The 19,221-nt window shown below is 42.2% G+C and overlaps 1 protein-coding gene across 3 annotated transcripts in view; it reads right to left on the reverse strand.

Moving 5' to 3' along the window:
• Positions 1-12,021: 12,021 nt before the first annotated feature.
• LOC308675951 (ADP-ribosylation factor 1) overlaps positions 12,022-19,221 on the reverse strand; it is a 33,619-nt gene continuing 26,419 nt past the window's right edge. For all 3 annotated transcript variants that reach the window (XM_081341628.1, XM_081341627.1, XM_081341629.1), the window contains exons 4-5: positions 18,344-18,468; positions 12,022-16,524 (exon numbers count right to left, since the gene is read on the reverse strand). In XM_081341628.1, the coding sequence (XP_081197754.1) occupies positions 16,363-16,524; positions 18,344-18,468 (287 nt within the window). In that variant the 3' untranslated portion in view covers positions 12,022-16,362. The remainder of the gene's footprint in view (positions 16,525-18,343; positions 18,469-19,221) is intronic.

The raw sequence follows: 19,221 nt of genomic DNA on the forward strand, positions 1-19,221 counted from the left end.
CTTAGAAATAGGTGAGCACTGGGAGTTCATTTGTTTCCTGGTGGCTCCAAAAATGACTGAGCCTGTTTGGACAAATGGAAGCTGTTTATCTGGTGGGAGAAGGGAATGAGGACTGTGAGGTTACCTATAGGACCCAAGCCCCCCTTAACTTGACGGACGTTACAGGAGAACCTAGCCCACCCAATGAGCTAGTGCAAATAGCTGCCTTGTCTCAACCAGGTGAGCCACTCATCCCCAGCGAGTACTGGGACCTAGCAGAGGTGTTTAGTGAGAAAGAATGCGACATCCTGCCTCCCCACCGACCCAATGATTGCTCTATCAAACTGTTATCAGGAGCCAAACTCCCATGACTGAGAATGTATGCTATGTCCCCCCCTTGAAATGGAGGAGATGCAGCAGTATGTGGACAAGAACCTACCGAGGGGATTTATCGAATGGCCCAAGTCTGCTTTGGGAGCCCCAGTGTTATTTAAAGAAAAAAAAGACGGGTCACTTCATCTCTGCGTGGCTTATAAAGGTGTGAATGCTGTGAGCATGGAAAACAAATACCCACTCCCCCTCCTGAAGGACTTACTAACCCACCTGGCAAAGGGAAGTGTCTTCACTAAGATGGACTAGAGAGAGGCGTATTACTGGGTGAGGATTAAGGAGGGAGATGAGTGGAAAACTGCTTTTAACTGTCCCATGGGGAGCTACCAATTTAAAGTTATGCCATTTGGACTACAGGGGGCTCCAGCTGTCTTCATGCAGCTGATCAATCAGGTACTACATGACCATTTATACAAAGGGTTTTTGGTGTATCTTGATGACATCCTGATATACAGCACTAATATGGCTGACCATGTAAAACTAGTGAGAGAAGTGCTAAAGAAACTGTTGAATGCCAAACTTTATGTTAAACTACCAAAGTGTGAGTTTCACCAGACCCAACTAGATTATCTGGGCTACAGAATTTTCAGTGAAGGCATTAAAATGGACCTGACCAAAGTGAAAGCCGTAATTGAATGGCAGCCCCCAAAGACTTGCAAACAACTCCAGAGCTTTCTGGAATTCACCAACTTCTACCACCAGTTCATCCCCTCCTTTGCTGAAATTGCCTTGCCCCTAATGGAATTACTGAAAACAGGCAAGGAGGGAGGAAAGCCACATCTGGGCCAACCATTAGCATGGACTATGAACTGTGAAACCGCTTTTGAGAATTTAAAAATGTTATTTGCGGTCAAACTGGTTTTAAAGCATCCTTGCCCAGGGAAGCCCTTTGTGATTCAGGCCGATGCCAGCAATGTGGCCGTTGGAATTGTGTTATTGCAAAAGAACCAGAGTGGGACCCTACAACCCTGCGCCTACACCTCGAAAAAAATTCACTGAGTGCAAGAGGAGGTGGGCTGTGTGGGAGAAGGAAGCCTTTCCGATCCAATGGGCTCTATTAAACTGGCGACACTATCTAGAAGGGAGCAAGGTGCATTTCAAGGTATGGACTGATCACAAAAACCTAGAAGCACTGAAAACTCCCCACAAATTGTCCCCGAAACAAGTACAATGGGTGCAATACTTTAACCGGTTTAATTTCACCCTAAAGTACATACTGGGAAAAAAAGTTTTAGCTGATGCTTTATCCAGACTGTCCCAGTACAAGAGCCAGCGTGAAGAGGTTAATGAAGCAATTATTTCCACTCCACAAACTGCATCTCAACTCATGCCATGAAGAGTCCCACCTTCAAGAGCCCCTAACCCCGATGACCCTGGGGCAAAGAAAATAAAATGAGAGCTCCTCACTGACCAATGGTTCAAGGACAATCAAACCTCCCTAACTTGCAGGGATGGTTTGGCTTAAAAAGGGGGAAAGCTGTACTTGCCGAGGCCTTAATGCCCTCCATCATGGCCATGATGTAAAACAGGCTGGGCACTTTGGATATTTAAAAACACTTCACCTCATCTGTTGACAATTTTGGTGGCTGGGGTTGAAATGGGATGTGGAAACCTATGTCCGGAGTTGTGCTGTATGTGCCACCATGAAAAGAATTCCAGGGAAACCCCCTGGGTTATTACAACCGGTGGAGGACCCTTCCCAACTATGGGAGGAAATAGCTATGGATTTTATAGTAGATCTACCTGAAAGCAGGGGAAATACAGTTATCTGGACTGTGATAGATATGTTTTCAAAGCAGGCTCACTTTATTCCCTGCAAAGGGCTCCCGTCCACCCAATGACTAACCAAGATGTTCCTGAAACACATCTACAGACTGCATGGCACACCAAAACAAATAAGCTCTGTCGGGGGTGCAGTTTACAGCTAAGTTTTGAAGGAGTTTTCTTAAACTAATTGGCTCATCTCAAGGACTATCATCGGCCTTTCACCTGTCTAGCAATGGGGCAGCTGAATCTGCAAACTCAATGGTGGAACAGTATCTCCGATGCTATGTGGATTATCAACAAATGAACTGGACTGACCTCCTTCCTTTCACAGAGGTGGCTCACAATAACTCTGTTCACAGCAGCACCAGCTTCATGCCTTTTAAAGTGGCTACAGGAAAAGAGTTCAGCCCAATACCCAAATATCCTCAAGGACCCTCTGCTTCCCAAACTCTTGATCAGTGGGTGAGGGGGTGGGAAGAAGTCTGGAAAACCATGAAAACTGCTTTGAAAAAGGCTTCTGAGACATACAAAAACAGGCAGATAAAAAAGGACTCCTTAAAGGACATTCCAAGTTGGGGAAAAGGTTTATCTGTCCACCAAATATTTACAGCTTAAGTTACTTAGTAAGACGTTAGGACCGAAGTGCTTAGGACCCTTCCCCATTGTAAAAATCATTAACCTGGTCACAGTAGAACTAAAACTTCCCAGGCTCTTAGGGAAATTTCACCCTGTTTTCCATTGTAGCCTGTTGAAATCTTTTCAGGATTCCACCTTAAGACCTCCCCCTAAGAAGGCACCTGGACCTCTTGTAGTGGAAGAACAGACTCACTATGAAGTAAAGCGTATTCTTGATTCAAGAATTTTTAAAGGGAAATTACAGTACTTAGTGCAATGGAAGGGATATCCATTGTCTGAGGCCACCTGGGTGAAATCTAGTGATGTAAAAGCTGACAGACTCATTAATAGGTTCTATAAGAAACACTCTAACAAACCAAGAGGCAAACCCTAACCTGTGTTTTTGTTTACATTACAGGATTTGTCCTTTTTGTAAGGGGGGCCAGATGTCAACGCTGCTAACATTGGATGTTCTTGCTATGACAACAGATGGAAATGCAGCCATTTTTCTCTATTGCTTTTAGAGTTAGTTGATGCTGGGAGGGGGAATGTGGATGAGAGTCCAGCTAGTCATAGCAATAATAACTCAGCCATGGGAACCCAAGGTCATTGGGCCTAGAGTTGATAGAGTTTTGGCGGGCTGGAGAGCTGGGGAGAAAGCCCGCACTTCAAGCTAATTGGGGAATGTGATTTATGACTGTTTATTGGAGGAGGGAATTGTGCTTTGTTACTTTGTATCTAGGGGAGGGGAATTTAGTTTTTGGTTTCGACTATGTAGTGCTGATACTTTGTTTCTCAAATAAAGGATTCTTTAAGGTAAACAATTTCTCGAAGTTCTTTTGAAGAGTTTCATCTGTCGGAACCATGACAATGTGTTTGTAAGCCTGCTTCAGATTTTTAAAAGTTGGGACACAGTGTTCTGTGGAGATACTGGAAGCAGATCTAATATACTGTATATGATCTCACTTTATCCTTCAGGTGTTAATTTTTTGCCACGTAAAAAATTGCTTCTGAATAAATGAGAGAATTGAATTACTGTACAAGGATTCATTCATCACATGATATGAGTTTATGAATGAATAGATGCTAACTGTATGCAATGAAAATACTTGTTCTCTTACAGTGAGTCTTATTCTATGGATCTTGTTATTGGTGTGTCTCAAAACAATAATGAAAACATCAGCCACCCCACCCCACCCCCGCCAATAATTCTTCTGTGCTAGGTATTATATTTGCCTTTTGCCTGACTTTTTTTCCTATTATCCCTGTAAAAATCTTAGCATTACCATTTAAAAAATTGACTTGGTTAAGGATATTTTTCCTGTCAATTCTTTATTCTCACTTCCTAATAGGGAAATGTTTAAGAAGGAAGTCCTTCTGGCAGATATGGCGGCCTGCCAGTAGCATTCCTTTTTTAGTCTGTTACTGATTCTCCATGGATTTATACTTAGAGTTGTTTTCTAAGTCAGAAGAAACTTCCCTGGGAAAGAGGAAGTTCTGGAAATTAACCCTTTTGCTTCCCAGATGAAGGAGAAGGAGAAGAAGGATCAGCAGAAGCAGCAGAAGCAGCAGAAGCAGCAGAAGCAGCAGGAGGAGGAGGAGGAGGAGGAGGAGGAGGAGGAGGAGGAGGAGAAGGAGAAGGAGAAGGAGAAGGAGAAGAGGAGGAGGAGGAGGAGGAGGAGGAGGAGGAGGAGGAGGAGAAGGAGAAGAAGAAGAAGAAGAAGAAGAAGAAGAAGAAGAAGAAGAAGAAGAAGAAGAAGAAGAAGAAGAAGAAGAAGAAGAAGAAGAAGAAGAAGAAGAAGAAGAAGAAGAAGAAGAAGAAGAAGAAGAAGAAGAAGAAGAAGAAGAAGAAGAAGAAGAAGAAGAAGAAGAAGAAGAAGAAGAAGAAGAAGAAGAAGAATCGGGTGAGTCTCTGGCTGGGGGTGGGGTAACCAAGAAGCAAGCTGGAAGAACCAGCCATTTAAAAAGGACAATAAAGTCTGTCACTGTTTCTTAGATGCTAGCTTTTTGCATACAGTATTTACCTTTTGCTTTAAAAGAGGCTCCCTCTGGCTGCAGCCTGCTTTTTCCTTTTTGTTGAAATACCATCATTTCTGAAGCTTCGTGACTTTAAGATGGTGAGGAAGGGAGGAGTTGGTGTATCCAAGCTAAAATAAAGAAGCTAGAAACTACTGTAAATAAAAAAATAAATAAAAAGAATACTATAAAAAGAAATAAAAAAGAAAAACTTAATGAAATAGAGAGTGATAGAAAGGATGTAAATCCCAGTTACAAAGTAGGAGATATAAGAATAATACCCAAGACCCATAAAGGACTCAAATGCCTATATACTAACACTCCAAGTTTAGGAAACAAACAGGATGAACTTGAAGTATTAGTACATGAAGGCAAATATGACATAGTTGCCATTACTGAAACTTGGTGGGATGAAACTCATGACTGGAATGTACTGATGGAAGGATACAAACTATTCAAAAGAAACAGACCTAACAAAAGAGGAGCTGGAGTTGCAGTATATATAAAAGATCACTACATCTCTACAGAAATACACAAAAGCAAGGATGAAAGCCTCCTAGAATCCATATGGGTCAATATAAAAGAGGAAAACAAGACATTGCTATAGGCGTATACTACAGGGCACCCAACGAAGCAGAAGAAATAGATAAACTCTTTGCTAATCAATTAACAAATGTATATAGGAAACATACCACAGTAGTAGTGGGAGTATTTAACTACCCTGATATCAACTGGGAAAAAAACTCTGCAGCAAATGGGAGATCAAACAGATTCCTTACCAATGTATATGACACCTTTGTCATCCAAAGGGTAGAGGAGGGAACTAGAGGGAAAACTATACTGGACCTAATTCTTACTAATAGAGAAGAAGTGATAGAGGGATTTGAAGTTGCCGGAACCTTGGGCGAGAGTGACCACGTCATACTGGAATTCAATATAATGCAAACACAAGCAATAGAATATAACCCAACCAGTGTCTTAAACTTTAAAAGAGGCAGAATATCAGCAGATACTCCAAATCTCAAAGATGAAGTCAGGAAAGCAAAAGCTCAGAATGAACAAAGACTTGCAACAAAAGTCAAAGATAATAAAAAAGTTTCTTTCAACATATACAACATAAACACAAGCAATAGAATATAATCCAACCAGTGTCTTAAACTTCAAAAGAGCTGATTTTTACAAACTCAGAGCCTAACCAAAATTTCATGGATAAAAATCCTAAAGGGGAAAACAACTCAAAAAGCATGGGAAGCACTGAAAAATATTACATAAAAGCCCAGTCCAGCACAATACCACTAAAAACAAAAAAACAAGAAATCCAAGAAGAAACCAGTATGGTTGCACAAAGATCTCTCTAATAAACTGAAAGACAAAAAGGACAAGTACAAAAAATGGAAAGAGGGAAACTAACTAACACTGATTATCAGCAGACAGCCAGAACATACAAATATGAAGTCAGAAAAGCAAAGGCTCAGAACGAAAAAAGACTTGCAACAGAAATCAAGGAAAATAAAAAAAAGTTTCTTTCAACATATTAATAACAAGAAAAAAGTCAAGGAAACTGTAGGTCCACTAAAGAGAGAAGATGGCAAGGAAGTAACAGGTAACAGGGAGAAAGCAGAGCTGCTTAACTTATTCTTTGCATGTCTTCACACAAAAGGAAATTATAGCACAACATACAAAAAAATACTGCAAAAACAAACTAGAAACAAAAATTAAATAAGCAAGAAAATGGTAAGAGAACACCTATCCGACCTTGATGAATATAAATCACCAGGACCTGACAGATTACATCCCAGAGTTCTGAAGGAGCTGGCAGATGATATCTCAGAATCATTGCACCATAACTTTCAAAACCCTGGAGCACCGGGGAAGTACCTGAGGATTGGAAAAGGGCTGATGTGGTTCCCATCTTCAAGAAAGGGAAAAAAAACAGACTCAGGAAACTACAGACCAATCAGTCTAACATCAATACCTGGGAAGATCCTGGAAAAGATAATCAAAAAGCAGATCTGCAAACAGCTAGAAACAAACAAAGTTATAACTGGTAGCCAGCACAGGTTTGTCAAAAACAGATCATGCCAAACCAATCTTATTTCATTCTTTGATAAAGTGTCTAAATTAGTAGACCAGCAAAATACCGTGGACATAGTATACTTAGATTTCAGTAAGGCATTTGACAAAGTAGACCACAATCTACTGCTTGTTGTTGTTGTTGTTAGCTGCGAAGTCGTGTCCGACCCATCGCGACCCTATGGACAACGTTCCTCCAGGCCTTCCTGTCCTCTACCATCTTCTGGAGTCCATTTAAGCTCACGCCTACTGCTTCAGTGACTCCATCCAGCCACCTCATTCTCTGTCGTCCCCTTCTTCTATTGCCCTCAATCTTTCCCAGCATTAGGCTCTTCTCCAGTGAGTCCTTCCTTCTCATTAGGTGGCCAAAGTATTTGAGTTTCAATTTCAGGATCTGGCCTTCTAAAGAGCAGTCAGGATTGATCTCCTCTAGGACTGACCGGTTTGATCGCCTTGCAGTCCAAGGGACTCGCAGGAGTCTTCTCCAGCACCATAGTTCAAAGGCCTCAATTCTTTGACGCTCAGCCTTTCTTATGGTCCAACTTTCACTGCCATACATTGCAACTGGGAAGACCATAGCCTTGACTATACGCACTTTTGTTGACAGAGTGATGTCTCTGCTTTTTAGTGTGCTGTCTAGATTTGCCATGGCTTTCCTCCCCAGGAGCAAGCGTCTTTTAATTTCTTGGCTACAGTCCCCATCTGCAGTGATCTTGGAGCCCAAGAAAATAAAATCTGTCACTACCTCCATTTCTTCCCCATCTATTTGCCAGGAATTGAGAGGGCCGGATGCCATGATCTTGGTTTTCTTAATGTTAAGTTTCAGCCCAAGTTTTGCACTCTCCTTCTTCACCCGCAACAAGAGGCTCTTTAGTTCTTCTTCACTTTCTGCCATTAGAGTGGTATCATCTGCGTATCTTAGGTTGTTGATATTTCTTCCGGCAATCTTAATTCCAACTTTTGATTCATCTAACCCTGCCTTTCTCATGATGTGCTCTGCATATAAGTTAAATAGGCAGGGCGACAGTATACAGCCTTGCCGGACTCCTTTCCCAATTTTGAACCAATCAGTGGTTCCGTGTCCAGTTCTCACTGTTGCTTCTTGACCCGCATATAGGTTTCTCAAGAGACAAATAAGATGGTCTGGTACTCCCATCTCTTTAAGAACTTGCCACAGTTTGTTATGATCCACACAATCAAAGGCTTTAGCATAGTCAATGAAGCAGAAGTAGATGTTTTTCTGGAACTCCCTAGCTTTCTCCATGATCCAGCGTATGTTGGCAATTTGATCTCTAGTTCCTCTGCCTCTTCGAAATCCGGCCTGTACTTCTGGTAGTTCTCGATCCACATACTGCTGAAGTCTAGCTTGTAGGATTTTAAGCATGACTTTACTAGCATGAGAAATGAGTGCAATGGTGCGATAGTTTGAACATTCTTTGGCACTGCCTTTCTTTGGAATTGGAATGTAAACTGATCTTTTCCAATCCTGTGGCCACTGTTGAGTTTTCCAAATTTGCTGGCAAATGGAGTGTAGCACTTTTACTGCATTGTCTTTTAAGATTTTGAATAGCTCAGCTGGAATACTGTCACCTCCACTAGCTTTGTTGTTGCTCAGCTTTTCTAAGGCCCACTTCACTTCACATTCTAGGATGTCTGGCTCGAGGTCAGTGACCACCTCATTGTGATTATCAGGGACATTAAGCTCATTCTTGTATAGTTCTTCTGTGTAATTTTGCCACCTCTTCTTAATTTCTTCTGCCTCTGTTAGGTCACTGCCATTTTGGTCCTTTATCATGCCCATTTTTGCATTAAACGTTCCCTTCATCTCTCCAATTTTCTTGAAAAGATCTCTGGTCCTCCCTATTCTATTGTTTTCTTCTATTTCTTTGCACTGTTCATTTAAGAAGGCATTCTTATCTCTTCTAGCTATTCTCTGGAATTCTGCATTCAATTGGGCGTATCTTTCTTTTTCTCCCTTGCCTTTCGCTTCCCTCCTTTCCTCAGCTATTTGCAAAGCTTCCTCAGACAGCCATTTTGCTTTCTTGCATTTCTTTTTCTTTGGGATGGTTTTGGTTGCTACCTGTTGTACAATGTTGCGAACCTCTGTCCATAGTTCTTCAGGCACTCTGTCTATCAGATCTAATTCCTTAAATCTATTTGTCACCTCTACTGTATATTCAACAGGGATATGATTTAATTCATACCTGAGTGGCCTAGTGCTTTTCCCTACTTTCTTCAGTTTAAGCCTAAACTTTGCAAGGAGAAGCTCATGGTCTGAGCCACAGTCAGCTCCTGGTCTTGTTTTTATTGACTGTATAGAGCTTCTCCATCTTTGGCTGCAGAGCATATAGTCAATCTGATTTCTGTGTTGACCGTCTGGTGATGTCCATGTGTAGAGCCGTCTCTTGGGTTGTTGGAAAAGAGTGTTTGCTATGACCATCGTATTCTCTTGACAGAATTCTATCAGCCTGTGCCCTGCTTCATTTTGCATTCCAAGGCCAAACTTGCCTGTTATTCCGGTTATCTTTTGGCTTCCTACTTTAGCATTCCAATCCCCCATGATGATAAGAACATCATTTTTTGGTGTTAGTTCTATAAGGTGCTGTAGAGCTTCATAGAACTGGTCAATTTCATCCTCTTCAGCACTGGTGGTTGGGGCATAGACTTGGACTACTGTGATATTGAATGGTTTGCCTCGGATTCGAACTGAGATCATTCTGTCATTTTGAGGATTGTATCCCAGTATTGCTTTTCCTACTCTTTTATTGACTATGAAGGCTACTCCATTTCTTCTGAGGGATTCTTGCCCGCAGTAGTATACCTGATGGTCATCTGAATTAAATTCACCCATTCCTGTCCATTTTAGTTCGCTGATACCTAAGATGTCGATGTTCAGTCTTGTCATCTCTTATTTGACCACGTCCAGCTTTCCTTGATTCATGGATCTTACATTCCAGGTTCCTATGGAGAAAAAATCTTTACAGCATCGGACTTTCCTTTCACCACCAGACACATCCACAGCTGAGCGTCCTTTCGGCTTTGGCCCAGTCACTTCATTCTTTCTGGCGCTACTAGTACTAGCCCTCTGCTCTTCCCCAGTAGCATATTGGACGCCTTCCGACCTGAGGGGCTCATCTTCCAGCGTCATATCGTTTTGCCTTTTGGTACTGTCCATAGGGTTTTCATGGCAAAGATACTGGAGTGGGTTGCCATTTCCTTCTCCAGTGGATCACGTTTTGTCAGAACTCTCAGCTATGACCTGTCCGTCTTGGGTGGCCCTGCACGGCATAGCTCATAGCTTCATTGAATTACGCAAGCCCCTTCGCCACGACAAGGCAGTAATCCATGAAGGGGGATTGGTAAACCAAAAATAGGTGGAATATAGGCTCAAACTTGAACACTGGGCCCTATCTAACAAAATGAAATTCAACGTATAGAAAAGCAAAGTCTTACACTTAGAGAAGAAAAATCAAAAGTACACATACAGATTGGGTGAAACCTGGCTTAATAGCAGTAACTGTGAGAGGGATCTTGGAGTCTTACTGGACAACCAATTAAATATGGGTCAACAGTTTGTGGCGGCAGCCAAAAAAGCCAATGCAATCCTAAATTGCATTAACAGAGAGATTCAATCAAGACCACATGAGGTACTAATACCACTCTATAAAGCCTTAGTAAGTCCACACCTAGAATACTACAACCAATTTTGGTCTCCACACTATAAAAAAGATGTTGAGACTCTAGAAAAACTGCAGAGAAGAGCAACAAAGATAATTAGGGGACTGGAGGCTAAAACATATGAAGAACAGTTACAGAAACTGGGTATGGCTAGTCTAGTAAAGAAAAGGACCAGGGGAGACATGATAGCAGTGTTCCAATATTTGAGGGGCTGTCACAGAGAGAAGGGGATCAACCTATTTCCCAAAGCACCTGAAGGCCAGACAAGGAATAACAGTTTGAAACTGATCAAGGAGAGATTTTCTGACAGTGAGAACAATCAACCAATGGAACAGATTGCCTTCAGATGTTGGTGCTTCATCACTGGAGCCTTTCAAGAAGAGACTGGACTGCCATCTGTCAGAAATGGTGTAGGGACTCCTGCTTGGGCAAGGGGTTGGACTAGATCAGGGGTGTGAAACTGCCGGCACACGGGCCGGATGCGTCATCTGGAAGCCGCGTCCACCCCATTGCCGGCAATGGCAAAACCGTCCCGATACGTTGTGTGATGTGACGTCGTGAGTTTGACATGTCTGGACTAGATGACCTACAAGGTCCCTTCCAAATCTGTTATTCTATTCCAGGGCTTTTCAACCGGTGGTATGCGTACCAATTGTGGTACTTTGCCACATGGCAGGTGTTACGCGATTGCTAGCCAAGTGTAGCAGGGGACGGGAATGAGCCAAAGTGAGCCAAGCCTGAGGAAGAGGTAGCTGCAGTTGCAGGACTCTCGGGGCTCGGCAGAAGCCCCAGGAGCCGGCAGGGCTCCAGCTGATTGGTTCTAGCTGATTGGCACTTCCAAAAGCAGCTGGGAGCTGGAGGTGAACTGAAGAAAAAGGTGGGGAAAGAGAGGAGAGGCTATAAAAGAACGTGGTTTGGGTGGGGGAAGAGGAAAAAAGACAACAGGAAAGGTTTAATCCCTTTTAAACAAATGTAATTAGTTTTACCCCCTTTAATTGAGTCTGTCTGTGGCTTTTAGAAAGTTTTCTTTGAAGGTAAACTGGCTTAATTTAAAGCTAAAGCTTTTTGCAATTGCTGGAGCCTTTCACTCGAGAATTACAACATTGTGATACATGACACGCCTGAGGCAGCTTAAAGAAAAAAAACTGAGTTTGTGTTTCTTTATTTTCTTGCTTTGCACTTGATTCCTGTGTCTTTAAGGGTACAGGGAAGGGATTGGGGGTGTTCATTCTTAGTGCACTGTGGAAGAGCTCAGAACTTAGCAACTTTAAGACCTGTGGACTTCAACTCCCAGAATTTCTCAACCAGCCATGAGGGCTGAGGAATTCTGGGAGTTGAAGTCCACAAGTCTTAAAAGTGCCAACTTTGAAGACCCCTGAACTAGCTGGTAGTGGTGTATATTAATAAACATGGATAAATTCATCATACATTTGTCAGTGCAAAGGGAAAGTGATTCAGCAAAGGAACAGCCACCGAAGAAATTAAAACTGGTACTTTTTTTCTAGTTTGTAATATTTTATTAGATTATAGAATAACATACAAAAATACAAAAGCAAATAGTAGGACACAGTGGGGAGGAAAAAGGGGGAAAAAGTGAGGGGGAGAAGGGAAAAAGAACATACTTCCTCTTTTTGCAGTAGAAGGAAGCATTGACATTGAACCTCAACTTTTTACTTTTCCATAATATTATAAACTAGCCATTTTTATAACAAATGAATGTAATCAGTAAAACCCAAAATCCCCCCTTTTTTAGTCAAGTTTTTGACACCTTGCTAAGCACCAGTGGTACTCAAATATTGTCATGTCCTAAAAGTGGTACAATCTGTGAAAAGGTTGAAAAGCCCTGCTCCAAAGTGTTGCAAGCTAGAGATGGTAATCTACAGATAGTCCTCAACTTAACAACTATTTATTTAGTGACCACAATTACAACGGCACTGAAAAAAGCAACTTATGACCGTTTTTCAGTTATGACTGTGGCAGCATCCCTGTGGTCACGATTAGCATCTGGTTCATATTCATGATGGTTGCAGTGATCCCCTTTTGTGACCTTCTGACAAGCAAAGTCAATGGAGAAGCCAGATTCGCTTAACAACCATGTTATTAACAACTGCAGAGATTCACTTAACTGTGGCAAAAAAGGTAAAATGGGGCAAAACTCATTTAACAACTGCCTTGCTTAACAATGGTAATGGTGGGCTCAATTGTGGTAAGTAAGGGAAAGGAAAGGAAAGGAAAGGAAAGGAAAGGAAAGGAAAGGAAAGGAAAGGAAAGGAAAGGAAAGGAAAGGAAAGGGAAGGGAGGGGAAGGGAAGGAAGGAAGGAAGGAAGGAAGGAAGGAAGGAAGGAAGGAAGGAAGGAAGGAAGGAAGGAAGGAAGGAAGGAAGGAAGGAAGGAAGGATTTTTTTAAAAACTGGGAGAGAAATATCACTTTGGGTTTTTTTCCCCCCTTGCTTTTAATTGCAAGATAATTGATATGTGTCTCCCTGTCCTGCATCTGTCCTGCACGTTGGGGGATGCTTTTCACTCAACAAATTGCTTTACAAGAGGATCCTGGCAGGACCATAAATCCATGAAATGTCTGCAAGAAAACCACCAAGCTCAGAGAGCACCGAGGACCCCACAATCATGATTAAATCATGGCTTAGTGAACAGCAGGCAGATGTTGTCAAATCACACTTAATACCATTTACATCCAGAGAACTGGGGATGAAAACATATACCAGCTTACCCCACCAGGAAATTAATTTCTCTTCTACTAGCAAAGTGGAGTGTTTCTATGAAGGGAGGTCTTCTAGTCTGATCCGTGTGGTACGCTGGCCCTAGAAGCTATTTTCTTCACCAGAGCACCAGGGGCATTTTAAGGGCTATTTGTCCACCATGTTAATGAGGGTTTCAACTTTTATAGTTTTGAGTAGCAGAGAAAAAATATTTGTTGGTATTTTCCTTGTTTTCTTTTGACGAGATTCCTGCTTCCTGCCAGCCATTTACTCAGCCAAAACTCCTTATAAGTTTGCATCTTTACTCAAAAACTAATGGTTGCTGGCAGGTCTTTTGATAAAAAGCATCTGGTTAGGGAGCATCTCCTGCCAAAGAGACCAATGGTGCTCGCAGGCCCGATTACAGGTAGTCCTCAACTTACAACCACAACTGAGATCAGAATTCCCATCATTAATTAAAGCCGTTGTTGTGAGTCATGCCCGATTCTAGGACCTTTCTGCCATGGCTGTTAAGCAAATCACTAGTTAAGTGAATGAGGCAGTCCTTAAGCCTATCTGGCTTCTCCCATTGACTTTGTTGAAAGCTGGCTGGGAAGGTCACAAATGGGGATCATGTGATCCTGGGATGCTGCAACCGTCTGAGTCAGTTGCCAAGCATCTGAATTTTGATCATGTGACTATGGGGATGCTGCAATGGACGTAAATGTGAGACTGATTGATCTGGGATTAGAGACTAACAGAATAACAAGAGTTGGAAGGGACCTTAGAGGTCTTCTAGTCCAACCCCCTGCTCAAGACCATATACCATTCTGGACAAATGTCTGTCCAGTCTCTTCTTGAAAGACTCGAGTGATGGAGCACCCACAACTTCTGGAGGGAAGCTGTTCCATTAACTGTTCTCTCAGGAAATTTCTCATGTTGGATCTTTCCTTGATAAGCTCCTGTTGCTTCTTGTCCTTCCTTCAGGTGCTTTGGAGAATTGACCCCCTCTTCGTGGCAGCCCCTCAAATATTGGAAGATGCTACCATGTCACCCTAGACATAAGCAATTCCTGCAACCGTTCATGTTTTGGCCTCCAGTCCCCTAATCATCTTTGTTGGTCTTCTTGGCACTTTCTAGGGTCTTAACATTTTGAATTGCGGTGACCAAAACTGGATGCAATATTCCAAGTGTGGTCTTGCCAAAACATTATAAAGGAGTACTAACACTTCATGTGATCTTGATGCTATCCCTGTTAATGCAGCCTAGGATTGCATTGGCCTTTTGGGCTGCTGCACACCACTGGCTCATATTTAATTGGTGATCTACTAGGACAGGGATTCTCATCCCTGCCCCACTATCGAGCCTTGAGCTGTTTGCAACTAGATTGTAGAGGTGGCGGGCACACATGCACATCCCCACTTGCATAGCAGCGGGCAAGTGTGCGCTCCATTTGCACAGAACCATCCCTTCTCCCTCCCTGGCAGTCCACAAATCGAGAAAGGTTGGGGAACTCTGTATCAGGACAACTAGATCTTTTCTCTTAGTATCTCACTTTATTTAATGACATGGCTGTCCTCCAGCATCCCTATGAGAAAACATGTGGCAGTTTGAGGACAACAGAATAAGAGTGTTGGACAGGACATTGGAATCTTCTAGTCCAACCCCCTGCTGAAGCAAGAAACCAATTTCAGATAAATGGTTGTCTTCAAAATTTCCAGTGTTCGGCAAAACCTCCACCAGTGGAGCAATTAGCAAACATAAATGCCGTTACTTGATATTAAGTCCCCGCAGACCAGATCCAAGCGCAAGAGAACAAACCAAACCCCACACCTCAGAGGAATAGTTAAGAGGTTTATATTCTAATAGCTTTAATTACAGTGCTTGTTTGTTGAAATAACTGAAAACAAGTATACAAAACAGTTGACTACTGTATTGAAAGCAATTTTTTTTCTTGTCGACACTAAACAAACCAGTTCTGATTGTGTTTTTCTAGAGTTGCAACAGCTCCAGCTTCTTCAATGTTTTATTATCATCAAAATACAAAAGAAAAAACAAAACAAGTTAGAGTCATCTGGGATGGCAAATTTCAAACCTTGCAGAATGAGGGATGCAAAAAGGGCGTTTCTCATGTCCCAAAAATGGATTCTGACACATTTAAGAATGGAAGGCGCTCGATTTTCAAACTCTTGCATTTTCAATACCCCCCCCAACCCAGATGCAACAAGCTTGTGTGACATTATTTAAGTACAGTACTTGCCGAGATGGGACTGCTGTTGTGACATCCATGCAAGACGACCATCTTCCTAAATAATTCTAGGCTGGAGAAATTCAAAGATTTTTGAAGGAGCTACATTCCCCAATAACAGAGAGGAAGATGAAGATGGCATTCATAGGTTGGAAGGGAAAAAGTTTTTTTATCCAAATCTAAGGGGCAGTTAGGGGTGCAGGGGGTCCTGGTTTCTCATTAATCTGCAACTGATTCCATTCTAACTCTGGGGAAAGTCTCCCATCTGCCTCCAAACACAAAAAAGGTTGTCAAGAACAGAAATGAGACCAAGAATTCTACGATCTGGAACAAGGGAAACTGCTGGTATTTTTCATGTCATTGCAGAAATCACAAAGGGTCCTGGGTTCAAGTTGTCCCACTTTCCTTCTCACCACCCGTCTTCTGAAAAGAAACTCGTCCCCAAACTTAAAAACATGGCTGCAGAAATCAGCCCTCAGCCCAGATCTGCAAGCGGACAGGGATCATGTTCAGATCTAGTCCACAGACACACACAAGACACAAACAAAACCAGACTCCTGTCAACCTTTTTTTCTGAATCTACTCAAGTTGTTGGGTTGATTTTTTTTAATCTTTATCATAAAAAAGGCGAATAATATTGCATAGGAGTACCAGAAACTGCCTTGTGGGAAAAACAAGAACTTACATTAAGTAAGAAGAAAAAAACACCCTAAAACTGTTTTTTTCCAGGTTTGGTTTTTGCCACATGTACAGTGTGGTGAAGAACAATCCTGTGGATGAGAAAAGATGAAGAGTTTCCGGCACTCAATACTACAAAGTAGCATGGTTTGTCTCATTAGACTAAAGTGAGGAAGAGGAAGGGGAGGAACAGGGGTGGAGAAAAGAGGAATAATTCAGGGATTCATTTCTGGTTTCGAAGCTGATTGGACAACCAGTCCAGTCCTTCATAGAGACCATCCCCACTGGTGGCACAGGTGGCTTGGATGTACCAGTTTCTGTGGCGGAGAGAATGCAGCCCTAGTTTGTCTGTGATTTCAGCAGCATTCATGGCGTTCGGCAGGTCCTGGAAAGGGAAACAATTGGCTTTAGAAAACGCAATTTTTCCCCATCACAGCCACAGAGGAAAGAACCATATTTTACAAGCTTAGAAAGGAGGCAAAATAATAATAAAAAAATGTTATAATGTAGAAGCAGGAGTTACGCCTATCACTTTCCTAATATTTAATGCCAGCAGGGCATTGCCAGGGTATACAGGTAGTCCTCAACTTACAACCATTCGTTTAGTGACCATTTGAAGTTACAATGGCACTGAAAAGTGATTTATGATTGTTTTTCACATGACTGTTGCAGCATCCCCACGGAATGGGACAACAAATTTTGATCTCTTGACCATGGGGACATGGGTCTAGGATGACTTGACGCCACTAGCTCAACGTGGCCAGCTAGACCCACATCCCCATGATCACGTGGTAACTGATTCATATTTATAACAGTTGCAGTGTCTCAGGGTCATGTGATCCCCTTTTGCAACCTTCTGACAAGCAAAGTCAATGGGGAAGCCAGATTCACTTAACTATGTGACTAACTTAAAGGACTGCAGGGATTCACTTACCAACAGTGGTAAGAAAGGTCATAAAACAAGACCAATTCACCTGTCTTGCTTAGCAATGGAAATTTTGGGTTCCATTGTGGTTGCAAGTCGAGGACTACCTGTAGTCAAGGAAGTGAAGGTGGTAGCCAAACTGTGTGATCGAAGTGCTCTCTGCCCATTTTTGGATGGGTAATGAACTTGAAAAACAAGCAAAACCTCTACGGGTAGTGCTCGACTTACGACCACAATTGAGACCAGAATTTCTGTTGCTAAGCAAGGCAGTTAAGCGAGTCACCCCCAATTTTTGCCACAGTTTTTAAGTTGTTAATAGTTAACTGTACGATCATTTAGTGAATCTGGCTTCCCCCATTTACTTTGCTTGTTAGAAGCTGGCTGGGAAGGTTGCAAATGGCAATCACATGACCCCAGGAAACTGCAACTGTGGTAAATACATGCAGTTGCCAAGCACCCAAATTTTGATCATGTGACTGTGGAGATGCTGCAACAGTTGTATGTGTGAGGACTGGTCATAAGTCACTTTTCCCAGTGCCAATATAACTTGGAATGGTCACTAAATGAATGGTTGTAAGTCAAGGACTACCTGTATTGCAACATCAGGGATAGGATTTTGACTTTTTTTGACCATATCCAGTCGAAACCTCTGAAGACTTCAGCTAGAATTGTGCACAACAGCAAAACACATGTGTAAAATCCTCCTTAAATTTTACCCAAGGGAAAAACTCTCAAAATGTGATTCTCCCTTAGAACACAAGTAAAATCTCTCTGTGATATTTTTCAATGTGGCTGAACCTTTCAATTCCCTGGGTTTTTTTAACCATCACAAAACAAGTAGTCATGGAGATTTCTAAAACAAGACTGGGCAACAAGCAGGAGGGTTCAGATTAGCAGAATAACAATTGGAACGGACCTTGGAGGTCTTCTAGTCCAATTCCCTGCTCAAGCAGGAAACCCTATACCATTTCAGACAAATGGTTGTCCAATCTCTTTTTAAAAACCTCCAGTGTTGGAGCACCTACAACTTCTGGAAGCAAGCCATTCCACTGGTTAATTGTTCTCAATATTAGGAAGTTTCTCCTTAATTCCAGGTTGCTTCTCTCAATTATGTTTCCATCCTTTCTGTGTGGCAGCCGCTCAAATATTAGAAGACTGCTATCATGTCATCCCTAGTCCTTCTTTTCATTAAGGTAGATATACCCAATTCCTGCAACCATTCTTCATATCCCCTTGAATATGAAGAACGGTTCCCTCGAGGTCATCTTTCCCCATGTACCTGTTTGTTAGCGAACACCAAAAGGACAGCGTCTCTGAGCTCATCTTCTGCCAACATTCTCATAAGCTCTTCTCTGGCTTCGTTAACTCGCTCTCTGTCATTACTATCGACCACAAAAATCAAGCCTGAAATGAAACAGCAATTGTTTCAAGTTGCAGAGAAACACTGTGCTGCAGTACAGGTAGTCCCCGGCTTACGGCTACAATTGACCCAAACATTTCCATTGCTAAGCAAGACAGTTGTTAAGTGAGTTTTGCCCCATTTTATGACTTTTCGTGCCATAGTTGTAAAGTGAATGACTGCAGTTAAGTTAGTTAAGTGAACTTCCTATTGCCCATTTTGCTTGTCAGAAGGTTGCCAAAGGGGATCACATGACCTTGGGACACCGCAACCACCATAAATCCATGCCAGTTACCAAGTGTCCGAATTTGGATCATGTGACCATAGGGATGCTGCAACAGTCATGTGAAAAACATTTCAACCACTTTTGTCCACGCCATCTTAACTTCGGACAGTCACTAAATGCATGGTCATAAGTCGAGGACTACCTGTATAAAATAAGTGTGGATTCTGACTCCCAGAATTCCCCAGCCAGTATGCCGGATGGAGAATTCAGAGATGAAGTCCACACATCTTAAAATAGCCAAGGTTGAGAAACAATACTCTAGGTTCTTCGGTTCAAATATAAGCAGTGGGGGAGGGGGGTGTCTTCATTTAGAGGGAGAAATTATTATTTTTAGAATTTAAGTCTTAGTGGGTATATACATACAGGGAGAGAAACATCCTGCCACATTAGGCTTCAAGCAATACGAAATTGACTTCTGGATGCGGGGAAAAATAGCACATCCCCACTGTTGTATTTATCTCACATAAGCATT

The sequence above is a fragment of the Vipera berus genome, assembly GCF_964194415.1.
Source record: "Vipera berus genome assembly, chromosome: W".
In the NCBI taxonomy this organism is placed as follows: Eukaryota; Metazoa; Chordata; class Lepidosauria; order Squamata; family Viperidae; genus Vipera; species Vipera berus.